The sequence below is a fragment of the Heteronotia binoei genome, chromosome 1 (genome assembly GCF_032191835.1).
Source record: "Heteronotia binoei isolate CCM8104 ecotype False Entrance Well chromosome 1, APGP_CSIRO_Hbin_v1, whole genome shotgun sequence".
NCBI lineage: Eukaryota > Metazoa > Chordata > Lepidosauria > Squamata > Gekkonidae > Heteronotia > Heteronotia binoei.
The window spans coordinates 152,796,827-152,824,819 of NC_083223.1; the positions used below are offsets into that span (position 1 = coordinate 152,796,827).

At 44.5% G+C, this 27,993-nt stretch overlaps 1 protein-coding gene across 1 annotated transcript in view; it reads left to right on the plus strand.

Annotated features, from left to right (window-relative positions):
- C1H1orf131 (chromosome 1 C1orf131 homolog) overlaps positions 1-27,993 on the plus strand; it is a 54,707-nt gene that overhangs the window by 7,112 nt on the left and 19,602 nt on the right. Inside the window, exon 2 of the mRNA XM_060242699.1 lies at positions 5,247-5,602. Within this exon, the coding sequence (XP_060098682.1) occupies positions 5,247-5,602 (356 nt within the window). The remainder of the gene's footprint in view (positions 1-5,246; positions 5,603-27,993) is intronic.

Below are 27,993 nucleotides of genomic sequence, written 5' to 3' on the forward strand. Positions count from 1 at the left end.
CATGTTTAGATGATTCTACTTAAATCCAGTGAGTGGAGCTGTGAATAGGCATGACAGATCTCTACAAACCTGATAAGGACCCCAGGTTTGCAGGAAAATGTGAAATGTGAAAATGATTTTTTAAATCATTGGAGGCTTTTAAAAATCTGAAAATGATAAAAGTGCCTGTAGCTTTAAGCAAGGGATTCCCTCAGTAGCTGTTACTAGGCAACAACAGTATTCCAGGCTGGGTTTCAGTGAGTAAAAAGGCCGGGCCCTTTCCAGGCCTATTTTGGCCTTTGAGGCAGGACTCAGTAGGCCAGGCCTGACTAGGGCTGCCAGCTCCAGGTTAGGAAATTCCTGGAGATTTTGTGGTAGAATCTGAGGAGGACAGGGTTTGGGGAAAGGAGAGACTTTAGCTTGCTATTAAGCTATAGAATCCACCTTCCAAAACAAGCATTTTCTCCAGTGAATTCAGACCTCTGTTGAGTGGAGTTCAGTTGCAATCCTGGGAGATCTCTAGGTCCCACCTGGAGGCTAGCCAACCTAGGCCTAGCAGCAGCCTCTGAGTAACTTGGTACCACTCGGCTTGCATGACTTAACTAGGCCTTGCTGCTTGCTGCTGTTCAACAAGATACAAAACAACTGTGGAATATTAACGAAATACCACTCAATAAAAAGAAATGTCGCTATTAAACACCATTCATAAACTTTTAAAGCAGAAACAGGACATAGAATAAATTCTCATATCCAAAACTTCATAAATAACAAGAGTTTAATAATATTACTCTCATGTACAAATCTCTACAGCAGTCAAATACAAAATTTATCAAAATTCCTAGTTCATTCGTATTCATGTGTGCATGTCAGTTTCCAACGTCAGAAGCTTCAAAGATGATCCGCCCACTCCTGTGGGAAGAATTAAAGTGCTAGTGCTCACAATGATTCCATTAAAATAAATTCCTTTGAGATCTCTGGAAGTTCTCTTTTACTTTCCAAAAAGCATAATTGATAACTTCATATATTCCTAAAAGGATGAAATTTGAAAAGGTGGGTACAGCAAAAGCCTCTGATGGGAACGCTAGCATGTGCTACTGTTTCCAATTGACCCTTTCTGGAAGAGGCATCTCCAACTCATCACAATAGACCACTCTCACAGCACTATGCACAGAGAAAAATGCTGTTCAACAGCAGCCACCCTATGAAAGCCAGTGTTGTGTAGTGGTTAGAGCTTCTGAGTAGGGTCTGGGAAACCAAGGTTCAAATCCACATCTTGTTGTGGAACCTCACTGGGCAATTTTGGATCTATCATATACTTTCAGTCTAATCTACCTCACAGGGTGGTTGTGCAGATAGAAGGTAAAGGAGAATAATGTATGCTGCTTTGGCCCCCCCACTGTGGAGAAAAGCAGGGTATAAATGAAGTAAATAACTAATAATTATGGCTGAAGATGGGAGGCAGATAAAATATAGGTTGGTGAATGGCTAAGAAGGAGATAATGGGACAGGGAACTGTAGCACCACACCACAGTTTTCCTAGGCAGAGGCTGCTGGTGGGGAGGAAGACAGAAGGGAGATAAACGTAGGTGGAAAGGAAATAAGTTGGAAAGGAGATAGGGTTGCCAAACCAGGATAGGAAATTTCTAGAGGTTTGGGGGTGTTGCCTGTGGGGGGAAGGGTGGATGTAGTTTATTTCACTATCTGTTCAATCTATATGTAGAACAAGTCATAAAGAAAGCTGAATTAGATTTAGATGAAGGTAGAATGAAAATTGGGGGAAGGAACAGAAACACTGAGATATGCAGATGACACTATGTTACTGGTGGAACATAGTGAAGACTTGAAACAACTACTGATGAAGGTTAAAGCAGAAAGTGCTAAAGCAGGATTAGAGCTGAACATCAAGAAGCCAAAAATAATAACTTCTGAGAAATTACACAACTTTTAAAGTTGATGCTGAAGAAGTTGAAATTGTTGAAGATTTTTTATTCCTCGGCTCCATCATCTTCTTACCCAAAGAGTAATTAACATGTGGAATTCACTGCCACAAGCATGCACAGCTTCAAGAGGGGACTAGATAAACAGATGGAGCAGAGGTCCATCAGTGGCTGTTAGCCACAAGTTATAGATGTCTGGGGAAGTGATGCTCTGTATTCTTGGTGCTGGGGAGGGGCAAGAGTTGGAGAGCTTCTGGAGTTTTGGCCCTGCTGGTAGAACTCCTGGTGGCACCTGATTTTGGCCACTGTGTGACACGGACTGGATGGGCTATTGGCCTGATTCAACGTGGCTTCTCTCATGTTCTAAAGGTGATTGAAGACAGTTTTACCTCAGCGATTGCTGACATTAAACAAAAAATTTCAATATGTAAAAACTATAATCCATCAAAATTGTTACCTATGAAACTGTTCATAGGGGAAGTAATGGTCAGATACTATGGTACAACTACTGTCAGATGAAGAGCTATTTAACAAGTGTAATTTGTAATCATACTAATTTAAGACAGACAACTGATTTAAAATATGATTTAATATCCATTTTAAAGCATTTATTTTCAGAGCTTCAAGAAACACCCACCAACATTATATTGTTGGTCTTCAAAAATGTGGGAGTACTTTGTCCTTGATAAGATGACTCATGAGTTAAGGCGACCCCAAAAACCTTTTTGTTTTTCATTTTTTCTAGCTAAATGGCAGCCCTTTTTAAGTACAGAATGCAAGCAGGATGTAGTTAATACCTTGGCTTTACATTAGTTCTATTGTAACTTTTGGCTAGCACTGGTAAAACTTACAACTCACAATTTACAATCTATAATGTATACATTATTTTTTATTTTTATGGTTAATTAGATTTGTTATTGGTATCTTTAGCTACTTGAACTTCAATTGGATATATCTCTGTAACCTAAACATTTACATGACAAATTCTCTTTACTTTTATTCTTTTTCTTTTTTTTCTCTTCCTGTAACTTCATAAATTTTCTTCAATAAAGTTTTTGAAATTAAAAAAAAATCAGTCAGGAAACAACAGAGATACTGAAGTTTAAACATAAGTGAAAATTGGCACTAGGATATGAAATATCAACAGTAGCATTGGAATTTGCATTAACAAGAGGATTAAGGTTCACAATCTGTTTAAATTTTTGAGAGAATTTATGTAAGATTGTACACCAGCTTTTTAAAAACCAAAATTAATTGCTAAAGTATATCGTTCATGTTCAGGTTGGTTTTATAACAGAAAACCTGCCGATTTTGTCCATGTGTGATGTTTTTGTTCAAGGGTGATTCGCTATTGGCAGAGTGTAGCAGTTTTGATTTGTGTTGGTTTAGTAGGAAAAGTAGTAGAAAATACCCTAGAATGCATGTTATTAAATTATGTTCCTGAAATTCCAAAGAAAAAATAACCAGTAGTCTTAAACATGGTCACTGCTGCATGTTTAGTCTTTGCACAGTATTGGAAATCAAGAGGCTCCAGAAATTTATTTAATGATAAAATCTACAGCACTTCAAAGAAATGAGAGCATCAATGAGATTCACTGCAAGTGGTATAGTATAATTAATCGTATTCAGCTGAAATTTGAAGAATGCTTTAAAAATACCCCCTTTTTTGCTAAAGCTGCATATTTTGTCATCCTTTGTATTTTTTTATTAAAAGTTATAAAATTTGATGATATAATAAAGGAAAGCAAAAAAATAAAATTCACAAAGCATTAAAACAGCAAAAAAATCACATGATCTGATTATGTTGTACTAGGATCTTGGAGACCCAAGTTTGAACTGGCACTCATCATAGAAAGTCACTGGATGACTTTGGGCCAGTCATGCTCTCTCAGCCTAACCTACCTCATTCACATGTAGGGTTGCCAAGTCCAATTAAAGAAAAATCTGGGGACTTTGGGGGCGGAGCCAGGAGACTTTGGGGTGGAGCCAGGAGACACTGGGGGTGGAGCCAGGAACAAGGGTGTGACAAGCATAATTGAACTCCAAGGGAGTTCTGGCCATCACATTTAAAGGGACAGCTCACCTTTTTAAATGCCTTTCTTCCATAGGAAATAATTAAGGATAGGGGCACCATCTTTTGGGGCTCATAGAATTGGACCCTCTGGTCCAATCGTTTTGAAACTTGGGGGGTATTTTGGGGAGAGGCACTAGATGCTATACTAAAAATCTGGTGCCTCTACCTTAAAAAATAGCCCCCCCAGAGCCCCCAATACCCACGGATCAATTCCCTATTATTCCCTATGGGAATCATTCTCCATAGGGAATAATAGAGTGCCCAGTAGACATTTCCCTCCCCCCCCCACGCTTTCTAAAGGGGGGGAGGGCCTCCATACGAGGGAATCCCCCTCCCTGCCCCCTCCCTCTCTCTCACACACACACACACAAATACTTACTTGGTCTTCTTCCGGAGAACTGTGCCTGCTGTGAAAACGAAAGCAAAGAAGGGAGGGGCCGTTCTCCGAAGCCCTTCCTGTTTCCTCCTTCCTGCCCAGCCTTAAAGGGACAGGGATTTTACAAACTGCTCAGGAGCTCTATAGGTATGTTCTCCCCCCCTCCCCCCCACCCCCCCGGTTCTCAATTTTTGAAGACCGGGAGATTAAGCTGGGAACCCAGAAGTCTCCCGCTAAAGCGGGGGGATTGGGACCCCTATTCACATGGTTGTTGTGAACATCTACTAGAGGAAAATAGAATGATGTTAAGCCACATGAGGTCCCTACAGGGGAGGAAAGCAAAGTATAACTATAAAAAATTATGTATGTAATTGGTAGTCTGGGCTATGCTTTTCTGCAACAGGAGAGGACAATTTGCATTTCTAAAGGAGGAGGATTAAAATGCTGAGATTGTTTATGAAGTTGGTTTGACTTTGAGCCTCTGAGGGAAGACAATCAACTGGTCTTATATAAAAAAACCCTTTTGATTTGATTGCTTTAAAAATGGAAACGGTGGGATTCTTTTTACAATGTATTTATCTGTCCCTCAGGGTTGTTGTTTTTTTAAAAATCAAACTTTATGAAGACACATGGTGAATGAAGTGAAACGATGGCATAAAATAGAATAGTTTGAAAATATCATTACAATGGAAAATCTGGTCTTTCCTGAGGTCTCTGCACTTAATTTTGTTTTTAAAAGGAAATATGTGTATATACTGTTTATATGGATTGTGTAAATTGTGCAAATATAATTGTGTAAATATAATTAAATTGATTTGAAATGGAAAAGATACGTCTTGTTGAATAAGGGGACTGAGATGTGTTTGCTTTTATATTACAGGTGAATCATTACATGAAGGAAACAAGAAGAAAAGAAGCAAAAAGAAAAAATCAAAGACGTTAGGAACAACAGCCAGCAGTACTTTCCCGGAAGATGACAGCATGAAACATGAATACAGCACAGTAACAACAGGCAAGAGGCAAAGTACCTCTAGCTTCTTTGAAAATTTGAAAAATGAACTGGATTTTGATTGTATTAATCTGAAAAGGCCTCTCCAAGAATTGAGTGCCTCTGACATTGTCCCTCATAAATGTGCCACTCCTGAAAAAACAGTAGAGATAGAAGTTGTTACATTCCATCATCACAAGAGGAAGAAGAAACCTACAGTTGAAATTGCTGAAGCTTGCAGCTCCAAGGTAAAGTGAGCACAGATTGATGTCAGTTTGGTTGAGGGCAGCAGTGGTCTCTACTCTGGCTGGCAGCCTCCTCCTCCTCCTCACTATTACATCACCTCTCTCCCCCACCCCCCACCGCCTGAGAGGTGATCACAGTCCAGAACAGGGAGAAAGATGTAATTCATGCCACTTGATGTTCTTGAGATTGCCATTTCAATACTATTCTGTATTTTAATGTTTTATTATATTGTACATTGCCTAGAGCCCTGCAACAGCAGGGATTGGGCAATTCATAAGTTGAATATAATAAATAAATAATCCAGGTAAACCAGTAGTTTATATTGCTTCCTCAGATATTGTATGGTGCTATATTAGTATATAGCAGGGGTAGCCAAACCTACTTAACATAAGAGCCAGATAGAATAAACATCAGATGTTTGAGAACTGCAAGACACAAACATCAGATGTTTGAGAGTCTCAAGACATGAACATCATAGGTAGGTAGGTAGGAAGGAAGGAATAGATAGGAGAGAGAGAGATTGAAAGAAAGCAGCTTCAACTTTAAATGCATTCTCCAGGCTCCCAGCTGACTTGGCTTGAAGTGATTTAGAGAAATGCCTTCTCCAAGCTGGCTGACGAAGCAGTGGGAGCTTTGAGAGCCACACGGTATGTGTGAAGAAGCCACATGTAGCTCCTGAGCTGCAGTTTGGCTACCCCTGGTCTATAGAAAAGCTCCAAATATAATTTTTAGGGAGAATGAATGCTTTGGGAATGTGCCTCAAGCATACAAATCTGCTAACAAGAAATTAACACCTCATGTGTTGGAGGAAATGGACTCTAGCCTGGGAAAAGTTTATATTAAAATGCATACATTAGTTTTTAAATTGAGTCTCTGTGTCCACACATGCATTCATTATGATGTAGTAAGTGGGGTGCTGGGCTGAGGTTTGGGTATACTTTGAACAAGTCATTCTCTCTCAAAGTTGTTATGAGGATTAAATGGAGGTTCACAGGGGGACGAGAACCAGCTTTTTCTCCCCTGCTTAGTCACCTGGAGTGGGTTTTTTGCCACAGGAAACTAAACAAGTGTCTATTTGTAAGCTTTGAACAGTCTACAATCAGGGGTGACTAAACTTGCTTAACATAAGAGCCACATAGAATAGATGTCAGATGTTTGAGAGCCACAAGACATGAACATCAGAAGTTTGAGAGCAGGAAGGAAGGAAGGAAGGACAAATAGATGGGGAGGGAGGGGGAGAGAAAGCAACTTTAAAATACATTTTCCAAGCCACTGGCTTGGCTTGGATAAGAGATTTAGAGAAATACCTTCTCCAAGCCAGCCAATGGGGTGGTGGAGGCTTCGAGAGCCACACAATATGTGTATAAGAGCCACATGTGGCTCCCATGCCGCAGTTTGGCCACCTACAACTGTCCCACTAACCATGTGATCCTCAGCATATTTCGTTAAACTCAGTCTTGCTGAGTCCAGTAGGATTTACACTCTTGTGATTAGGATTGAAGTCAGTACTTAATAACAAGAGGTTTATAAGTTTGTATTTTGAAACAGTATTTGATCTGCCTTATTATCTAAGGCAGTGGTTCTCAAACCTGAGAACTCCTACTTCGATTAAAAAATATTGTGGAACCTCAACCCTCCTCTTCTTCCCCACAGGCACATAACACGCATTGGCTACCACCTTTTTCAGAGTGTTGCATCATACTGCATTTACTCTGTAGGGTTTTCCATCCCCTCATAACTTCCAAACAATACAGCAAGATCCTAATCAGCTATAATTTTAAATCATATTTAAGAAAACACAGGTGTGGCCTAAAAGGTCAGGTCTCAGAGGGCAGCTGATTTTATAGGGCCAAAATTCAAAAGGCCCTGACACACGTTCTAATCTAATCAAGTACATCCCTTGGTTGGAAGAGAGTTTCCACCAGAGAGAGAAAACAACTTTCTTATTGGTTAATAACATCTAGATAGAGGTCAGCTGATCAGCAGAGGGGAGGGAACTGGGCAATCTTTTATAACTGCTCTTAGAAATAGAAAAAGACCACCATTCCACAAAATACGAACTTCAGCGTTTAATTGCAAATAGCCATTGACTGCTGTTGTCTATGGCTGTAAAATGGTTTATCTCAAAGAACATAAGAAGAGCCCCGCTGAATCAGACCAGTGGTCCATCTAGTCCAGCTTCCTGTCTCACAGTGGCCAGCTAGTTTGTCTGGATGACAAATCACAGCACATAAAGGCCAACGCCTTCCCCTGATCTTGCATCCTGGCTTTGGGATGTGGACGTTTCCCTCAGTCAATATGGCTAGTAGCTACTAGTAGACTTATCCTTTATAATAAAAGCCTAAACTTCCTCTGGTGAAGCCAAATCCAGACCCCTCATTGGCTAAGCCTGGACTCCATGAGCCACTGACCCATCACATGTCCATCTTCACCGTGGAAGATGAGAAGTGTTTGCCTGCCCCAGAACCACTAATATTGGAAGGGGTGTTGAAAGACCTGAGTCAGATTGAGGTGACAAAAGAGGAGGTCCTACAACTAATAGACAAATTAAAAACTAATAAGTCACCGGGTCCGGATGGCATACATCCGAGAGTTCTGAAAGAACTCAAAGTTGAACTTGTGGATCTTCTAACAAAAATCTGTAATCTTTCATTGAAATCTGCCTCTGTTCCTGAGGACTGGAAGGTAGCAAATGTCACCCCCATCTTTAAAAAGGGTTCCAGAGGAGATCTGGGAAATTACAGGCCAGTCAGTCTGACTTCAATACCGGGAAAGTTGGTAGAAACCATTATCAAGGACAGAATGAGTAGGCACATTGATGAACACGGGTTATTGAGGAAGACTCAGCATGGGTTCTGTAGGGGAAGATCTTGCCTCACTAACCTGTTATATTTCTTTGAGGGGGTGAACAAACATGTGGACAAAGGAGACCCGATAGATGTTGTTTACCTTGACTTCCAGAAAGCTTTTGGCAAAGTTCCTCATCAAAGGCTCCTTAGAAAGCTTGAGAGTCATGGAGTAAAAGGACAGATCCTCTTGTGGATCAAAAACTGGCTTAGTAATAGGAAGCAGAGAGTGAGTATAAATGGGCAGTCTTCGCAGTGGAGGACGGTAAGCAGTGGGGTGCCGCAGGGCTCGGTACTGGGTCCCATGCTCTTTAACTTGTTCATAAATGATTTAGAGTTGGGAGTGAGCAGTGAAGTGGCCAAGTTTGCGGATGACACTAAATTGTTCAGGGTGGTGAGAACCAGAGAGGATTGTGAGGAACTCCAAAGGGGTCTGTTGAGGCTGGGTGAGTGGGCGTCAACGTAGCAGATGCGGTTCAATGTGGCCAAGTGCAAAGTAATGCACATTGGGGCCAAGAATCCCAGCTACAAATACAAGTTGATGGGGTGTGAACTGGCAGAGACTGACCATGAGATAGATCTTGGGGTCGTGGTAGATAATTCACTGAAAATGTCAAGACAGTGTGCGTTTGCAATAAAAAAGGCCAACGCCATGCTGGGAATTATTAGGAAGGGAATTGAAAACAAATCAGCCAGTATCATAATGCCCCTGTATAAATCGATGGTGCGGTCTCATTTGGAGTACTGTGTGCAGTTCTGGTCGCCGCACCTCAAAAAGGATATTATAGCATTGGAGAAAGTTCAGAAAAGGGCAACTAGAATGATTAAAGGGCTGGAACACCTTCCCTATGAAGAAAGGTTGAAACGCTTAGGGCTCTTTAGCTTGGAGAAACGTTGACTGAGGGGTGACATGATAGAGGTTTACAAGATAATGCATGGGATGGAGAAAGTAGAGAAAGAAGTACTTTTCTCCCTTTCTCACAATACAAGAACTCATGTGCATTCGATGAAATTGCTGAGCAGACAGGTTAAAATGGATAAAAGGAAGTACTTCTTCACCCAAAGGGTGATTAACATGTGGAATTAACTGCCACAGGAGGTGGTGGCGGCCACAAGCATGGCCACCTTCAAGAGGGGGTTAGATAAAAATATGGAGCAGAGGTCCATCAGTGGCTATTAGCCACAGTGTGTGTGTGTGTGTATATTTGGCCGCTGTGTGACACAGAATGTTGGACTGGATGGGCCATTGGCCTGATCTAACTTGGCTTCTCTTATGTTCTTATCAGCCCCTCTGGCTTCACATTGGCTCACTGTCCTGTCCCCTGCCCTAAGCCCTCCCTCACCCACTGCCGGCCCTGTCATGCAAGAACACCAACAGATGGCCACTGACGTCTAAGGGAGACAGTTCGTTGCTGGGGGCTTACTGATCATTGCTTCTCCTCAGGGCCCTACCGTCGTCCTTCTTTTTCTTTCACTCCTTTCTCCCCCTCTTTTTGCTGTCTCCTCTTTCTGTTCTTTCTCTCATTCTTTTTCTGTAACTCTGTCTTTCAGTCTTTTTATTTCATTTTTCTGTCTGTCTTCCTCCCTTTAATCCACACAAACAGTAGCAGTAAACATCTCTTAAACTGACAAGAAATGTTTGTTCACAGCAGGGAGGGGCCACTTCAGAGGGAGTGAAAGGGAGGCTTGCAGTGGCTTTCCTCACAGTGTCAGCTGCTTGATGCTACCAGCCATTTCCTCCCAGGGAATGACGGTTGCCAACCTCCAGGTGCTTGGCTACCCCCACTGTGAAGAAAGACTGTCCTTTCCCCATGTTGCGAACTCCAGGTCACCTCCCCTTGAGTTATGTATGTGGCAGGGGGGCAGGGTGGAATTAATGCCTTCACTTCAGTGGGTGGGAAGACAGCAAGGCACTCCAGAAACCATTGGCTGATCACAGCTTACTCAGGGTCTTTCACCTCCCACTGGCTGACTTCGGGTAGGTATTTGTGGGTTTCCTGCATTGTGCAGGGGGTTAGACTAGATGACCCTGGAGGTCCCTTCCAACTCTGATTCTATGATTCCCCTGCCCCCACCTATTCAGGCTCAAGAATGCTGAACAAACTGCCCAAAGCAGTTTTACCTCAGAGAGAGACGCATCTCCCACTCTTCTCTGTGTCCTCTCTGTCAACTGGCCTCAGAAAGGACTGCTGCTGTACTGCAGCCTCACAAAAAGTGTCATGGCCGCCAGTGGCAACAAACCTCTTCCACCCTATCAAGGGGCCACACAGACGACCTACCAATACAGGCATCCTCCAAAGGCCGCCGAAATAAGCCAGGGAGCTTATTTCCTGCCTTTCCTGCTTCTTTCCTCACTCCCTGTCTCCCTCCTCCCCTCAGCCTCATCCCAGGATGGTTGGCTGAGAAGAAGATAGGGTTGTCAACTGCAGGTTGGGAAATTCCTAGAGTTTGAAGGGTGGAGCCTGGAGAGGATTGGGTGTAAGGAAGGGTGGGGCCTCAGGCAAGGCCACCCTCCAAACCAGCCATTTTCTCCTGAGGAACCATTATTATCATTCTCCAGGTGAGGGCCGGAGATCACTAAGAATGGCAGAGATCAGCTCCCCTTCAGGTGTTGCCGGGGTGTGTGTGTGTGTGAGTGTGAATGCCTTCACTTGAGTGGGTGGGAAGACAGGAAGGGTGGGTGGGGCACTCACGCAGAGCCTCTTTCTAGAGTCCATTCTATTTTTCTTCACAATGGGACTTACTCCTAGTTCTCCATAAATGTATCTAGTCCCCTTTTAAAGCTGTTTATTCCTGTGGCTATCACTGCATTCTCTTGGCAGCAGATTCCACATTTTAATCACTCTTTGTGTAAAGTAGTATTTCGTTTGTCTCTCCGGAACCTACTACCCATCAGTTTTATTCCTCATCAAAGGCTCCTTAGAAAACTTGAGAGTCATGGAGTAAAAGGACAGGTCCTCTTGTGGATCAAAAACTGGCTTAGTAATAGGAAGCGGAGAGTGAGTATAAATGGGCAGTCTTCGCAGTGGAGGACGGTAAGCAGTGGGGTGCCGCAGGGCTCGGTACTGGGTCCCATGCTCTTTAACTTGTTCATAAATGATTTAGAGTTGGGAGTGAGCAGTGAAGTGGCCAAGTTTGCGGATGACACTAAATTGTTCAGGGTGGTGAGAACCAGAGAGGATTGTGAGGAACTCCAAAGGGATCTGTTGAGGCTGGGCGAGTGGGCGTCAACGTGGCAGATGCGGTTCAATGTGGCCAAGTGCAAAGTAATGCACATTGGGGCCAAGAATCCCAGCTACAAATACAAGTTGATGGGGTGTGAACTGGCAGAGACTGATCAAGAGAGAGATCTTGGGGTCGTGGTAGATAACTCACTGAAAATGTCAAGACAGTGTGCATCTGCAATAAAAAAGGCCAACGCCATGCTGGGAATTATTAGGAAGGGAACTGAAAACAAATCAGCCAGTATCATAATGCCCCTGTATAAATCGATGGTGCGGTCTAATTGGGAGTACTGTGTGCAGTTCTGGTCGCCGCACCTCAAAAAGGATATTATAGCATTGGAGAAAGTCCAGAGAAGGGCAACTAGAATGATTAAAGGGCTGGAGCACTTTCCCTATGAAGAAAGGTTGAAACGCTTGGGACTCTTTAGCTTGGAGAAACGTCGACTGCGGGGTGACATGATAGAGGTTTACAAGATAATGCATGGGATGGAGAAAGTAGAGAAAAGTACTTTTCTCCCTTTCTCACAATACAAGAAGTCGTGGGCATTCGATGAAATTGCTGAGCAGAAAGGTTAAAACGGATAAAAGGAAGTACTTCTTCACCCAAAGGGTGATTAACATGTGGAATTCACTGCCACAGGAGGTGGTGGCGGCCACAAGTATAGCCACCTTCAAGAGGGGTTTAGATAAAAATGTGGAGCACAGGTCCATCAGTGGCTATTAGCCACAGTGTATGTGTGTATATAAAAATTTTTGCCACTGTGTGACACAGAGTGTTGGACTTGATGGGCCGTTGGCCTGATCCAACATGGCTTCTCTTATGTTCTTATGTTCTTATTGGATGCCCTTGAGATCTAGTATTTTGGGTGAGGGAGAAAAAATTTTCTTTCTCTCCACCCCATGTATAATTTTATAAACATCTATCATATCCTCCTTAGTGTTCTCTTCTAAACTGAAGTCACAGACTCAGAGAAGGTGCTCCAACCCCCTAATCGTCTTGGTTGCCCTCTGTACTTTTTCCAGCTCTGCAATGTCCTTTTGGAGATACTGTACATAGTACTGTACATACAGTACATAGGTACTGTACATAGTACCATGAGGCTTTACTATAGATCTATATGGCCGGTTCATTTTAATCCCTTTCCTAATAATCCTTAACATAGAGTTTGCCTTTTTCACTGCTGTAGCACACTGGGTTGACATTTTTGTTGAGCTATCCACTGCTACTCCATGATCATCTTTGTGGTCTCTGTGCAGTCCCACACATGGGTTATCCGCCAGGATCGAACCCGACCTCGGAGAATTCAAAGCAATCTTGGAGCGTTAATTTTGGCATGCACTTCCTCTCATCCCAGGGAGGAGGCATCCATTGTGCATGCCTAGACGAGAGGGAGGCGCTTCACCCACCCAGTTTCTTCTTTACCGCTGCCCAGGATACACCTACCTCGCTGAGTCTCCTCTATTCATCGCGATCTTCATCCTTCTCCTGTACTATTTCCTCACCATTTTCCTCACCATTTGTCTCTTTCTTCAACTCACTGGTATCGTAAATATATATATATATTATTATCCCTCTCCTCTCCTTCGGCCTTCATCCCTCTCCTTCCCCTTCCCCCCTCTCTCCCCCGGGCGGATGGAAAGAAAAGACAAAATCACTTTTAAAAAGTGTGTTCGGTGCGCCTCAAAAATCCCATCTACCAACGGACATTCTTTATGCCTTTTCTGTCTGGGTGAGGCTCATCGTACCGACACTTGCCTGCATTGCAGCCAGTTTGGGAAACAAGCAAGACAAAAACGTGCGGCTAGACTCAGAAGTCACTTGTTAGAGTCCTCACTGTGCCCTACTATGTCCCATACTTCAGGATCCCAAACCTCGCCATCTTTCCTATCTACTCAAAAGGGAGTGGCTCGACGGGCAGCTTCCGTGGCCTCGGTTCCCAGCAAGCTTAAGCCCGGGAAACATTCGAAGAAGTCTGACGATTCTAGGAAGAGACATCGCACAGAATCGACTTCTAAAGACCCTTCAACTTCGATATCACCAAAAACTAAGTCTAAGACAAGCCATAGACCCTCGGATTCGAAGTCTCCAACAATGACTTCTGCATCACACCTGACTATCGACACTGTGACCTCGGTACAGACAGCACCGACTCCATTGGAAGTCTCTGAGCCCATCGATACCATACCTCTCGGTCCCCTTCAGTTCACGGATCTTTACCAGAAAAGATCCTTGACACCGAATCTCCAGATTCCATCAGAAGTCAGCACACTAACATTCTCGGCGCACACTCATTCCGGGAGGTCTCGATGCCTACCAGACAGACGCCTACCAAACAACAGATAGCGACACCTGCATCTCCACTCCTAAGAGAATCCTCGACACCGAGAGAGCCGTCCACTTGAGTTCGAGCCGAGAAATCTTAAAGCCGTCATAGGGAACGCTATTATTATTATAGCCCATCGAGGTCCAGGTCACCATCTCCTTGCAGGTACTGAAGATATTACAGATCACCATCCTCGGATTCCCTCGGTATCGATTCCGTGAAGACCTTCGATACCATGAAGACTCTCAGTACCGTGAGGTATTTTACCATCCCTCTCATCGGGATCAGGCATATCGGGATGACCGTCCTTGGTACTGTGAAACTCCTTCACATCGAGAGCAGGCATACTGTGAGGACCGTCCTCGGTACCGTGAAAGTCCCTATTGTCACCCTAAACACTACACTATGGTGTCGAAGCCATTGTCTCCAACCAGATCGACATCGGTGTGTTCAGTCTCTCCTAAGCAACCGGAACAGCCTCCTCTGCTGACCAAACAAACTGCTACAATTACTAAGCCTCTTGAGACACCCATCGAAACCCAGGAAGAGTCCGAAGCTGAGCAATCCGACTCATCCCACTCCACAGCCTCAGCTCCTCCTTCACCGGCATCTGACATTATCAAACCTGCTGACCTTTCACCCTCAGAGGGTTCCAAATCCTATCTGGATCTATTATCTAATATGGCAAATTCTCTTAACATCAAGCTGACTACTGACGCACCTAGAGTTTCGGATGTAGTCCACAATTTAGTGCATGCAGACCTGCCAGCAGGCTCCTTTCTTCCGATGCTTCCAGTTCACCTGGAAACCTTGAAAGAGGCTTGGGACAAACCCGCTTCAGTTCCACCCACATCGAAACGAGTTGAATCCCTTTACAAAATGGCTTAGGTCCTCGTCACTGCAGCCTGACATCAAATTCAAAATAGAGGACTTACCCTTTGATGGACAGGGCCTCTTTAATGCCACCACAGATGACATTTTGACCACTGTTGATGACAGTAGGAAACGGGCCAAAAGATTGGGAGTTACTCAACCGCAATCCCAGCCTAATCGGCAGAGAACCTGGAAACCATCATATTACAAACGTTCTCGATCCCCCCGACAAGCCGAATTCTGGAAACGTAAGGCTCCTCCGGCAAAACAACCATTTCAGCAGAGAGCACGTCCACAAACCTCAAAAAAGTCAACACCGTCCCCAAAGCAGTCTCTTTGACTTCTTCCCTCTACCTCTCAACCAGCCACAATACCATCCAGACGCCGCCACCAGACTACAACCATTCTGCCCCATGTGGGAATCCATAACATTGGATTCATGGGTCCTGGCGATCATCCACAGGGGTTACATCATAGAGTTCGATTCAACTCCAAAATCCACAGGTTCATACCTACACCCCCCTCTCCTCCTCTACAATCAGAAATCGCCACCCTGCTGGACAAGGGAGCTATAGAACAAGTTCCACCACAGTTCCATCACACGGGATTCTACTCCCATTATTTTCTGGTCCCAAAGAGAGATGGGGGGCTGCGCCCTATACTGGATCTTCGAAAACTCAACCTTCATATTCGCTACAAGAAATTCCGCATGGTTACTCTACAATCTATCCTACCACTGATTCCAGAGCAGGCCTGGATGGCATTGATAGACCTACAAGATGCCTACTTCCATCTCACCATCAGTCACCATCACAGAAGATTCCTCAGGTTTGCTGTCGGAGATCAGCATTATCAATTCCACTCTCTCCCCTTCGGTCTTTCTACAGCACCGAGAGTCTTCACGAAGTGTATGGCTGTGGTGGCAGCAATACTCCGACAACAACAGGTCTCCATTTACCCTTATATAGACGATCGGCTGGTCGTATCTCAAACAAAGGAACAACTTCAGAAGGACATTTCATCTACCCTGTCCCTCCTCTCTGCACTAGGTCTTCAGGTCAATCATGCAAAATCCAACCTGAATCCCATTCAGAACATACAATTTATAGGAGCGCGCCTGTCAACGATATCTCACAAGGCCTATCTTCCAGCAGACAGAGTGCAGCATATCCAATCCTTAGCCAATACGATAATAACACATCATTCCCAAACAGCCCTCATCTTTCAAAGGATGTTAGGTCTTATGACGGCCACCACCACCATCCTGTTTTGCAAGACTTCACATGCGCCCTCTTAAACTGTGGTTTGTTCAGACATTCCATCCACACCGGCAACACCAAATGACCTTACGGTTCCATCTAACATTATCCCATCTCTAAGATGGTGGACAGTGGATCGTCATCTCCTGGCAGGAATGCTGTTCGTATGAACACCGCCCTCTGTGATTGTCACGACCGATGCCTCCAAGTGGGGATGGGGAGCCCACTTGGTAGCGCTGACAGTTCAGGGACAATGGACCGATTACGAGAGATCCCTTCACATCAATTGTCTAGAGCTTCTGGCTTTCCACAGAGCCCTGAGATCCTTTCTCCTGTCTCTTCACAACCACCACATTCAGGTCACCTCTGACAATGTAGCCACTGTCTTCTACTCAATTGGCAGGGAGACACAGCCTCTGTTTAACTATGCAAATGAGCCCTATCCTTATGGCACTGGCGTATCGCCCACGGCATTTTCCTGACAGCGGTGCATCTACCAGGAGTCCAAAACATCCAAGCAGACACACTGAGTCATCATCTAGTCAACGACCACGAATGGGCCCTCAACCGTCATTACCTGCACGCAGTGTTCCAGACCTTCGGAACTCCGACAGTAGATGTATTTGCATCTCCATACAATGCACAGTGCCTGTGCTTTTACACTCGGGGCCCTCCATCCCCACTGTCGGCTGGGGACGCCTTCCTCCAGCAATGGTCAGGGACACTACACTACCTATTCCCACCAATCCCTCTCATCACGAGGGTATTACAAAAGATAAAGTTAGATCAGACCAATTGCATCCTGATTACACCATGGTGGCCTCGTCAACCTTGGTTCACCACTCTCCTCCTCCTCTCAGACAACACATTCCTCCGACTTCCCCAAGTTCAGGACTTGATTTCACAGCAAGAAGGCAAGGTTTTACACCACAACCCGGCACTTCTACAACTGACTGCCTGGAAAATCAATTTCTGAATTTCCCTCTGGACGTTCGGCATGTTTTACTCAATGCCAAAAAACCTGCCACCAGAAAATCTTATTCTTTGAAAGGGAAACGTTTTTCGGCGTATGCTGTTCTACATAACTTCAAACCTGAACTCTCCACTATCAGTCAGATCTTAACCTACACCTTATCTCTCTCTAACTCAGGACTTTCGTACTCTTCTCTAAAAGTCCACTTAGCGGCCATCTCTGCATTTCATCCACATATTGAAGGCTGCACTGTTTTCTCCCACTATGCTACTAAAGCCTTTCTGAAAGGAATCCTCCACCTTCATCCTTCAATCCGCCAGATTCATCCTACCTGGAGCTTGTCACTTGTAGTGAGCCAACTAATGAAGCCACCCTTCGAGCCCATGGCATCCATTCCTTTACATCTCTTGTCCTGGAAGACAGCTTTACTGGTAGCACTTACTTCCGGCAGGAGAGCTAGCAACATCTGCGCTTTTAGAGCAGACCCGCCATACACCATTTTCCGTCATGACAGAGTCATTCTATGCCCTGACCCCTCCTTTCTACTAAAGGTGGTTTCAATATTTCATCTGGGAAAACCTTCGACTTTACCTGCCTTTTTCCAACGCCCTACCGATGCAGGTCAACAAACTTTACATAACCTGGATGTACGTAGGACCCTTGCCTTTTACATCGAAAGGACACGCCGGTTTCGAAAGGATACTAGAACATTTACGAACTCACTCTACTAGAGCCGTTGCAACCTCAACAGCCTTCTGTATGGGTGTTTCGATGGAAGACATCTGTGCTGCTGTGGTCTGGTCGTTTCCATCTACATTTGCCTCATACTATGCTTTAGACGTCCGTGCCCGGCATGACACGTCCTTCGGACAGGCTGTGCTACGATCCATCTTCGACTGATGTCTCCGGTCGCCTACACTGTAAGTATGATGTTGCTTCTTATATGCATAACTAACCTTGTCCTTTGGTTACAGATCCAGCACCCGCCTCTGGGCAGAATAGCTTGCCAGTCACCTATGTGTGGGACTGCACAGAGACCACGATGAAGATAAACAGGTTTCTTACCTGTAACTGATGATCTTCGAGTGGTCATCTGTGCAGTCACACACGCCCGCCCATCCTTCCCCGCTGCTGGTTTCTTATTCCTGAGTAAAAATTTTCCTCCTATGCGGAAGAAACTGAGTGGGTGAAGCGCCTCCCTCTTGTCTAGGCATGCGCAATAGATGCCTCCTCCCTGGGACGAGAGGAAGTGCGCGCCAAAATTAACGCTCCAAGATTGCTTTGAATTCTCTGAGGTCGGGTTCGATCCTGGCAGATAACCCATGTGTGTGACTGCACAGATGACCACTTGAAGATCATCAGTTACAGGTAAGAAACCTGTTTTTCTTTTCCCCTCAGTCTCAGCAAGATCAGACCCCATTTGCCCATACTTAAGATTGGTATTACTTTTGTCCCAGTGTGCATCACCTTACATTTACCAAGATTGAATTTCATTTGCCTCATTGTCAACCATTAACCTAGTTTGTGGAGGTCCTCTTGGAGCTCTTCACAGTCTGCCTTGGTTTTCACCATCCTAAATAATTTTCCTCACCTGTGGAATGCATTCTATTTGGGCTTCAAATAGTGTGGTTTTAAATAGCTTCCAAACATCCTCTAGGGATTTGACTCTCTTGTGTTTCCCTTTCAGCTTCCTTTTTACCCACTATATCTAAATTGTAAACACCAAGCACTCCAGCTTTCCCATCTTGGCTTGGAGACGTCTAGCATTGCCATATAGACACTTATAGTGTGTTTTCCTCTCCAGTAATTTTCACCTGCCTTGGCCCTTCAGTCACTACACATGGTCCACAGTCACTATCTTGCCCTCACTCCCAAGTTCTGATGCGCTTCTATCAATATTACCCTGAGTGTTATGCAGTCATTCATTTGTACTGGCTTGTCTTGAACCAGAGTCTCCCCCAGATCTTGTCAGCTTTTCCCCTGGGGTTAATTTAAAAACTGCTTTTTTGATATTTGTCACCAGAAGCCTGGTTTCCTTTTGGTTCAAGTGAAGCCCATCTCTTCTGTACAGGTTCAGCTTGTCCTAGAAACTTCCCCAGTGTCTAACTAACAAATTGAAACCCTTCCTCCTGGCACCACTTTCTCATCTACACATTGAGATCCCCCAGGACTTTTTTTTGTAGTAGAAAAAGCCCAGCAGGAACTCATTAGCATATTTGGCCACACCCCTTGACATCACCAGAAGGGTGTCATCCAGCCACACCCACCTATTAGAGTTTCTGGTGATTGATGCTGGAAGTAAGAGAGTAAAGACACTCGTCACTCCAGCAGACAAACACCACACATACCTTAGCTTTAAAACAGTTTCCAACACAATTACCAGAGGTTGCCATGCTGCTAATTTTTTAAACAGAGGAAACACAACACAGAGAAACTCAGGACTGTGTGTGTTTAAATTTCTGAACATGCTCTGAATAAAGGAAACTGACATAGAAGGGCTTTTCATATACCTTCAAAAGGTGGGAAATTAATTATAAAGCAAAAATATAAAAAGGGGGAAGCCCCCCCCTCCAGAAAACCTGGCTTTTTGACTCAGTGATAAGGATTCTAAGAACACTCTAGCAATTGTGGAATTTGTCTCAGTTCTTTTGGCACTTGCATTTAGAAAAATGAATTAAGTGTCTTTTGCTGCTCATGATTCTGGAATCAATGAACTTCTGGAGTCAAAGAACTTCTAAGGGTACAAAAGGAAAAGGAAAGGAAATCATAAGGCACTAATACCAGTGGAGAACACAAATATATATGAAAAAAATGAAACCTGAGGAGAGAAATAAATATTCCTAAAATAGTTATTTGAAACTGTTTTCAAAGGCTGACCAGGCCCATAGCCAGAAAATTTCAGGTGTGGGGGGGCCAGGGGATAAAAAAAAATTGGGGGGGGGGAGGCTGCGGGGCTCGGCAGTCAGTATTTCCATTCAGAAGATCACTTCCCAGATTTGAAGGAATACGCCATCCGCATGCCCCACATACACACCAATTGGGTGTCCTCAGATTACAGCTGATCCATTTTTCTGGACTGGCTGAAGCAGTCAACTTGGAAGACTTTGTCACCTCCTCCACTCCCCCCCCCCCGGAAAAAAATTGGAGACTGAAATCCCAAGTTGGAAAGGTGTTGGTCTGTGTAGATGTTTTTGGTTTTTCACATGTGTGTGCTCAATTACTCCTGCTTGAAGCTACCTTTAAATGGCGGCATTATCACATTCAAGTGGCTGGCTGGCTGCCACTCTTCTGCCTCTCCCACCAGCCCAACTCCAACGTTTTTGGAAGGTCACTGTTGTAATATTCTGCTCCCTCTAGAATCTCTACAGGTTGGATGCTTTCACAGTTCCCAGGACGTCTCAGATGGCCCAGAGTCTGTCTCTCTCTCTCACACACTCTCGCCTTGGAATGGTCATCTTTGTGTTGCTGCTAACCATCTAAAAGTAATCCTCAGCATTTGTTGTATCAGATATTTTAACTGGTTGATCCTTGTGTGAATGATGAAAACTGGTCAGCAAGGCAAACCTCAAACAAGGTAGTAGTCTACATAGTTGGGCATCTCCCCAGAAAATTACAATGTTGTAAATTACTTCGTAGAAAAAGCCCAGCCTTCCCTTCCCTTCCCCCCACTCCCACCCCACCCCCCAAAAAATCAGTGCCCCCCCAACATTAGCCTCAGTTTGCCACACAGTTCCCACTTTTTAACATATGCTTTCTCTCAGTTTTTCCTCTTTATTTCCCTTTCTTTGCATGCCTGCAGTTTTTCATTTTTTCTCTTTTTCTGTATTTCTCTCCCTCTGTTTCTTCATTCTTTTCTTCACTCTTTCTCCTTGTTTTAAAACCCAAACAAAAAGTAACCAATGTCACTGGCTGGGTGCAAGCGAGAGAGAAAAGTCCAAGTCCAGTCTGGGGTCAAGCCAAAGAGTTCAAACAGATGCCGGGTCGGGTTGGAGAGCGAGGTCGTTTGGAGCCAGGAAGCCAAAGAGAGCAAACAAGAGCCAGGGTGGACACAGGTAATCACAAAGGTGACTTGTTTCTTCTACAGAGAGCCCAGCCCTGAGCAGGGGGCTAAATGGGCCTCTGGCAATGCTCCAATTAGCATGTGGGGTAGCTCCTGCTAAAACTCAGGACTCAGTGACCACCTTCCTCATAGGTGTGCTTCCCTCCGCTGGGCTGCTAAGTCTCGGTGGAGTCTCCCTCAACCAAGCTACCTGTGGGGGTGAGTTGGGCGGGCTCCCTGTTTGTAGCTGTGCCTCCTCCTCCTCTGCTGCTGAGTCAGGTGCAGGGGATGATGGCTCAGGCAGTGGCAAGTTGTCAACTTCAGAAGTGCTGGAGGGGCCAGCTACAGGTTTGACTGCCAACTGGAGTGGGGGTCCTGCCTGGTCGTTGTCACTCATGACAACCAAAATAATAATAGTTATTGTCTGGCAGCCTGAAGTACTAGCACTTTTTGTGGCAAACTAGGTTTATTTGTGAGGCTGAGAGAACTGTGACTGGCCCAAGGTCACCCAGCTGGCTTCAAGTGGAGGAGTGGAGAACAGAACAGGTATGATGGGATGTCACTCCTCATCTTTTGCATATAAACAGACCTTGTTCTGCAGATTAGAGTCCGCTATTAACCATTACCCCAACCTGGCTCTCAGTAATCAAAAATTATGATGATGCCACTTGTGCAGTCTAATTGTGAGTCCTCTTGACCCATCCAACATTCTAGAAACCTGAGTGTGCACAGAATGGCAGGAAGGAATCTTTCAGATTCAAATGGATGAAGAGCTGCTTGAAATTGTTTGTTCTGTTCTGTAGGCTGTCTTCTCCCTATTAGGAAACTAGTTGTGGATTGGCTCGGCAAGTTAGTTCAGCAGTATGGCATGATTGCTGGTACATTGCCAAATAGCAGTGTTGCTCAACTCAAGAGATAAGTAGGCGCCAAATGAATATACTACAGATTTATTATCAGACTGCTTTGTACAAACAGATCCCATAGACAAGTGCTTAGTAAGGGCCCAGGTCACAGCTGCGAACAGCACTTTAAAAGGTGGAATAGATTTTCAGCAGAAGAACAGCTGAAAGCCAGAAGGACAACAGCTTTTGTAAGATGAGTGTTGCTGTATGTCACGTTACATAAATCTGTGCCGGTCAAGTGGCAATAGAGGCCACAGCAGGAAAATACTTAGTTATTAAGACCAGCTAAAACTTGACAAACCTTTTTCACTGTTCTGCAGTGCTTTAGTTAGTGCTAAGAATGGTATGATTTTACTACTGCTTTTGGATTTCTTTGGTGGACAAACACCATGATCTGTAATTTTAACTCGATACAGAATTTCCCACATTCAATAAATCAGCTTTCCCAGAGTACTTCAACTGTATACACTGAGCCAAGTGTTTGCAAGCAAGTCATATTGATGGAGAAATCTGGTGATGTCTTTTATGATTCATTTAATACATGAGCAGTCCTCAAGGCTATGAGGAGTGGCATTTCTTTCCTATAATAAAAGTCTTAGATTTTTTTATTTTGTAGATGAGCTGACTTCTATGACCATAATAGCTGAAACAATAAAACTGAGACTTTTATACATTAGCATCTGAAGCTAAGGAACTGTGATCTGAACAAAGTCACTGAGTTTCCAGTGAGGCAGATTCCAAAGGGATAGACATGTTGGTTTGTTGCAGTAAAAAATAGTATATTGATATATGTAGGTAGATTGACTGTCATTGTTTGTCAATTTAGTTTCCCCTTACTTATTTCTGTAGATATTGAGTTATTTGTCTTATATAAACAGCAGCAAGTCAATGCATCCCCTGATTATATGAGGTCCTGTGTTATCTAAGTGGACATGGGGATAGAGTAGAGAACCTGAATTTGTTGCAGGTTCTGTTCGTTGATTTCTCTGTTGGTGATCCATAGTTGCTACTGAGTAAATGTTATAGATCAAGAGCTATCCATAAGCAAGGAAAGGCCCTCCTGGCTAAGAAAAGAAGTGTAATTGTCATGGTGGCTATCATTTCTGACATACTGGGGTGGTTTTAGATGTGTAACAAGAAGTAGTTGTTCTGTCACTTTGTGGTTTGGGCCTGTTATGTATTTGTTCTATACTGAGCCTTACCCTATGGAATATATGCTGACTCTCATTTCATACGACTTTGGAAGTGAATTCTAGCCTGTGAAAGCTTTATGCTGTGGTGAATCTGTTTTGTCTTAGTGTGCCACAAGACTCCTTTATTGTTTTGTTGTTTTCCAAGTGGGGAGACATTTAAACTGGGTTTCAAAGCTCTGTATTACATGCTTTGGTACCTAGATATACCATTTGTAGCTAACATTACTAAGTATGACCTTTACCTCCCTATCTCCAAGCAGGCCACAACAAGGGTGCATGCACCTGCTACAGATAGATATCATCTCTCAGTTTACATCCATTGTAAACAAAGAGTACTCCTTTGGAAGCAGAGAGGTTAAATCATAAGCTTTGCTCAGATGGGTTGCTTTTGAAATAAAGTCTGGTCATAGAGCCTCCAGTCTCTCATATAGTTGAATCCGGAAAAAGAGAAGAGAAACTTGAAAACCTTGCAAGTTGATGATTTTTTTTTTGTATTTTTGTAGGGTCAACAAGGAGGAAAGCTTATTCAATTAAGGCAGCTAAAGCCAGCCAAAATAATTAAATCAGTATTGCCTTAGCAACAAATTTATAATACACTAGTAATAAGACAGTTGTGAAGAAAAATACAGTGGGCTCGAGAAAGAGGCTCTGGGTGAGTGCCCTCCACCTTTGCTGTCTTCCACCCACTCAAGTGAAGGCATTCCCCCACACACACGCACACACAAGTGAAGGCATTCCCCCACACACACGCACACACCTGAAGGGGAGCTGATGTCTGTCATCTGGAGAGCAGTTGTAATTCTGAGTGCTCTCCAGCCCTCACCTGGAGATTGGCAACAGTGGTTCCCCAGGAGGAAATGGTATTATATCTCTCTGAGGTCTTATCCCTCCTTAAACCCCACCCCTTAAATCTTCAGAAATTTCCTAACCTGGAGTTGACAACCGTATCTCCTTCCCTTTATCTGTCCCTCTGACTTCAGCTTTCCATTGCCTTCCCCCTCCCTGCAGCCTCTGCATATGAAAAGGACAATCTTTCTTCACAGTGGTGTGGGGAGGGGGGAGACCAAAGCAGTTTACTCTCCTCTCCCCCTTTTGATCTGCACAGACTTGTAAGGTAAGTTAGGCTGAAAGTCTGTGACTGGCCCAAAATCACCCACTTCCACAGCTTCCACAGCAAAACCTGGGTCTGGCAGACCCCGCTCTGAAGCCCACCCCTCCAAACCTTGGCTTTCACTTACCTCCTCACTCTTGTTGTCTTCCCACCTACCCTGCAGCTGAAACAGATGCCAGCTTTCCATTCCCCCCCCCCCCCAATATGTGTGTGCATGTGTGTCCTCATGTCTGTGCTGGCTCAAAGCCCTGAAACAGGTTCAGAATGCTGAGAAAGAAGAATAATGAGGGGGTACAGTGGGAGCATGACAACAGTCACACAGACACTGAAGTACAGCATTCCTTTTGTTTGCAGTGCATTGTTGCCACCTTTTCCTGTCATATCCAGCCTTGTGGTGTTTAGCATCAGCATGAGCTTGTGGCATGATTCTTTTTTTTGCCTGACATGGTAGTGTTATAGTATACCATAGAGTATGCACCTCAAGGCAGGTATTTTCTGTAGGGGAATATATCTGACTTTTCTGAGTTTTCCATCTTCTCCCCCTTCCCTGTGGCATCTACCTATGAAAAGTACAGTCTTTCTCCACAATTGTGATAAAAGCAGGAAACAAGCAACTTCAGCAGGGTGTAATGGCACAGCCCTCACCTGGAGATTGGCAACAATGGTGCTCCAGGCAGAAATGGCTAATTTTGAGAGTGGATTCTATGCCATTGCACCTGTCTGAGGTCTCATCCTTTCTCAAACTCACCCTCTCCAGGCCCCATCCATCAAATCTCCAGGAATTTCCCAACCTGGAGTTGGCAATGCTAATTCACATTGGCTGTCATAGAGGGACTGCTGCTGAACAGAAGTAAGCAGCCTGGCCTAGTTAAGTAATGCCAGCCAAGTGGCATCAAGTCACCCAGAGGGCGCTGCCAGGCCTAAGGTAGCCAGCCTCCAAGTGGAACCTAAAGATTCCTGGGATCAGAACTGAATTCCAGACAACAGATCTCTCCCCATCCTGGAGAAAACTGCTTTGGAGGGTGGAGGCTATTCTATTCACCTGAGGCCTCTCCCTTTACTGAGAAAAGCAGTCTGGGTTGCCTAGCAACAGCCCCTGGCTAGCACTTCTGGGGGGCAGTACACTCCCAGTGGGGCCTTGCCTCCCTGGCTATTTGTGTGGCCTTTGGAGGCTGCATGTGCTGGGAGGCCTTTCATGAGGCCACAATAGCTCTGCAGTCTTTTCTGAGGCTGATTGACAGAGAGGACACAGAGAAGAATTGGCTGTCTCTGGGGTAAGACTGTTAACATTCCTGGGGCTGAGTTGGCAGGGGCAGAGGAACATGTCTCTCATAGTTTACTGTTTGCTTCACTGTTTGCTTTGCAGCAGCATTTTTTTGGGGGGGAGGGAGGGGCGACAGAGTGTCCCATACTTCTTACAGCAGGCCCTGAGGAGAGGCAGTACTGATCAGTAAGCCCCCAGGAGAATGTGCCAGCAGAGAACTGTCTTACTCAAAGGTAGGGTTGCCAAGTCCAATTCAAGAAGTATCTGGGGACTTTGGGGGTGGAGCCAGGAGACAATGGGGGCAGAGCCAGGAACAAGGGTGTGACTAGCATAATTGAACTCCAAGAGAGTTCTGGCCATCACATTTAAAGGGACATCACACCTTTTAAAATGTCTTCCTTCCATAGGAAATAATGAAGGATAGGGGCAACTTCTTTTGGGGCTCATAGAATTGGACCCCCTGGTCCAATCGTTTTGAAACTTGGGGGGTACTTTGGGGAGAGGCACTAGATACTATATTGAAAATTTGGTGCCTCTACCTCAAAAAACAGCTCCCCCAGAGCCCCCGAAACCTCCAGAACAATTCCCCATTATACCCTATGAGAATCGATCACATAGGGAATAATGAAGATGTTTCCCTCTCCCCTCCCCCCTTCTGGCGAGTCTGAAGCAGCAGATCGGCCTCTCTATTCACCAGTTGCTGCCAGCTTCTTCACAGAAACACAGACACACCATCCTAAACTGAAGCCTTTCAAGTCAAGCCTCCGGAGGTGCAAAGGCACATGGTCCTTTGCAAGCGGGGTTCCCTCTCCCCCCCACCCCCGCTGCTGCGATCGGGGCTGGGTGGGAAGGGGGCAAGGAGAAGCTGCTGGGATCGGGGCTGGGTGGGAAGGGCCGCCATTCCCCCCCCCCCCGCTTTCCGGATTTTTGGCGAGCGGTGGGAGAAGGCTCCAAATCGGGGGTCCCCCAGCTAGGCGGGGGATTTGGGAAGCCTACTCAAAGGTCAGTGGCCTTCTGGTGGGGTTCTGGCCTGATAGGGCCAGCAGTAGGTGGGTCACAGTGAGGCTACCCAATGACAGGGAGAATTGGTGACAAAGTGCAAGACCACTCCTGTGGTTGCCACAACTTCCAATAAAAATTGAGGATTGAGCCCACACGTTGAGCTTTTATTATATCTATGATCAGGGCTTTTTATGTAGAAAAGACCCAGCAGGAACTCATTTGCATATTAGGCCACACCCTCTGACCTCACCATTGTTTTACATAGGGCTTTTTTATGGAGAAAGCCCAGCAGGAATTCATTTGCATATTAAGCCACACCCCTTGACACCTGCGTTCCTGAGTGTTCCTGCTCAAAAAAAGCCCTGCCTATGATTAAGGTGGTGGTAGCAAAGGTCTAATTAGCAGGGATAGAACACAAGAGTTTGTCTGATGGATAAGTCCATCTAGGCAAGCACCTTGTTGCACGCAGTGTTATCCAGACACCTGCATACAGGGCTGCTGAATGCATAGTCTGAGACCTCCCACATTGTTGCCTCTTCTCAGCATAATTTCTATTAGGTTCCTCTTTAAACTTCTTTTCTGTAACTTGAAGCGCTAATCAAGTTTTCTCTAAACCCTCTTCATGCATTCTTTATAGGCAAGATACCATAACCCCTTAGTCATTGTGTTTGTTCTTTTTGGTGTCTTTTCCAGAACAATAGTATCCTTTTTTAAATGGAAGAACTATCCAGAATAATCCAGAGGCAACTGCTCTGTAGATCTATATGAGAATATTACAACAGCAGCCATTTTGTTTTCATTCCCGTTTCCAAATAATCCCTATTTCCCCTTTTCATCATGTTGTGTTGACACCACCACAACCCCAGCGTATTCCCAGTTGTTCATCACCAGTTCCATCTCCATAAGTATATTTTGAAAAGATAGGAATCTGTGCCTCAGTGTACTACACTTACTTACACTGAAACAGATTTCCCAGATTGCCCACTCTCTGTACTCTGGAAAGATCCTTTTGGAAAGCTTTACAATCTGTCGGAGTCTTACTCTCCTGAATAATTTGGTGTTGGAGCATTAATTGGGCATTGGACAGTGGCACTGTTTACTGAACTGTGCAATACTAGTGGTGGTGTGTTCCCACACACAACAATTTTACTATAGAATGCATTTCACATTTATGATTAGTATAAAATGAAATTAACCTTACTGATTTTTTTGTTAATCTCTTTATCTGAGTACTTTCCTTTTTGAGGTTGCTGATATTAAATGAAAAGCAAAATCCTGTCAAAGTGAAACAACGTATATAAAGCTGGGCTGCATCCTGCAATTGTGCTCCATGGTGCTCAATTGTATATATTCTCCATGGTGCTCAAGTTATTTCTTCTATAT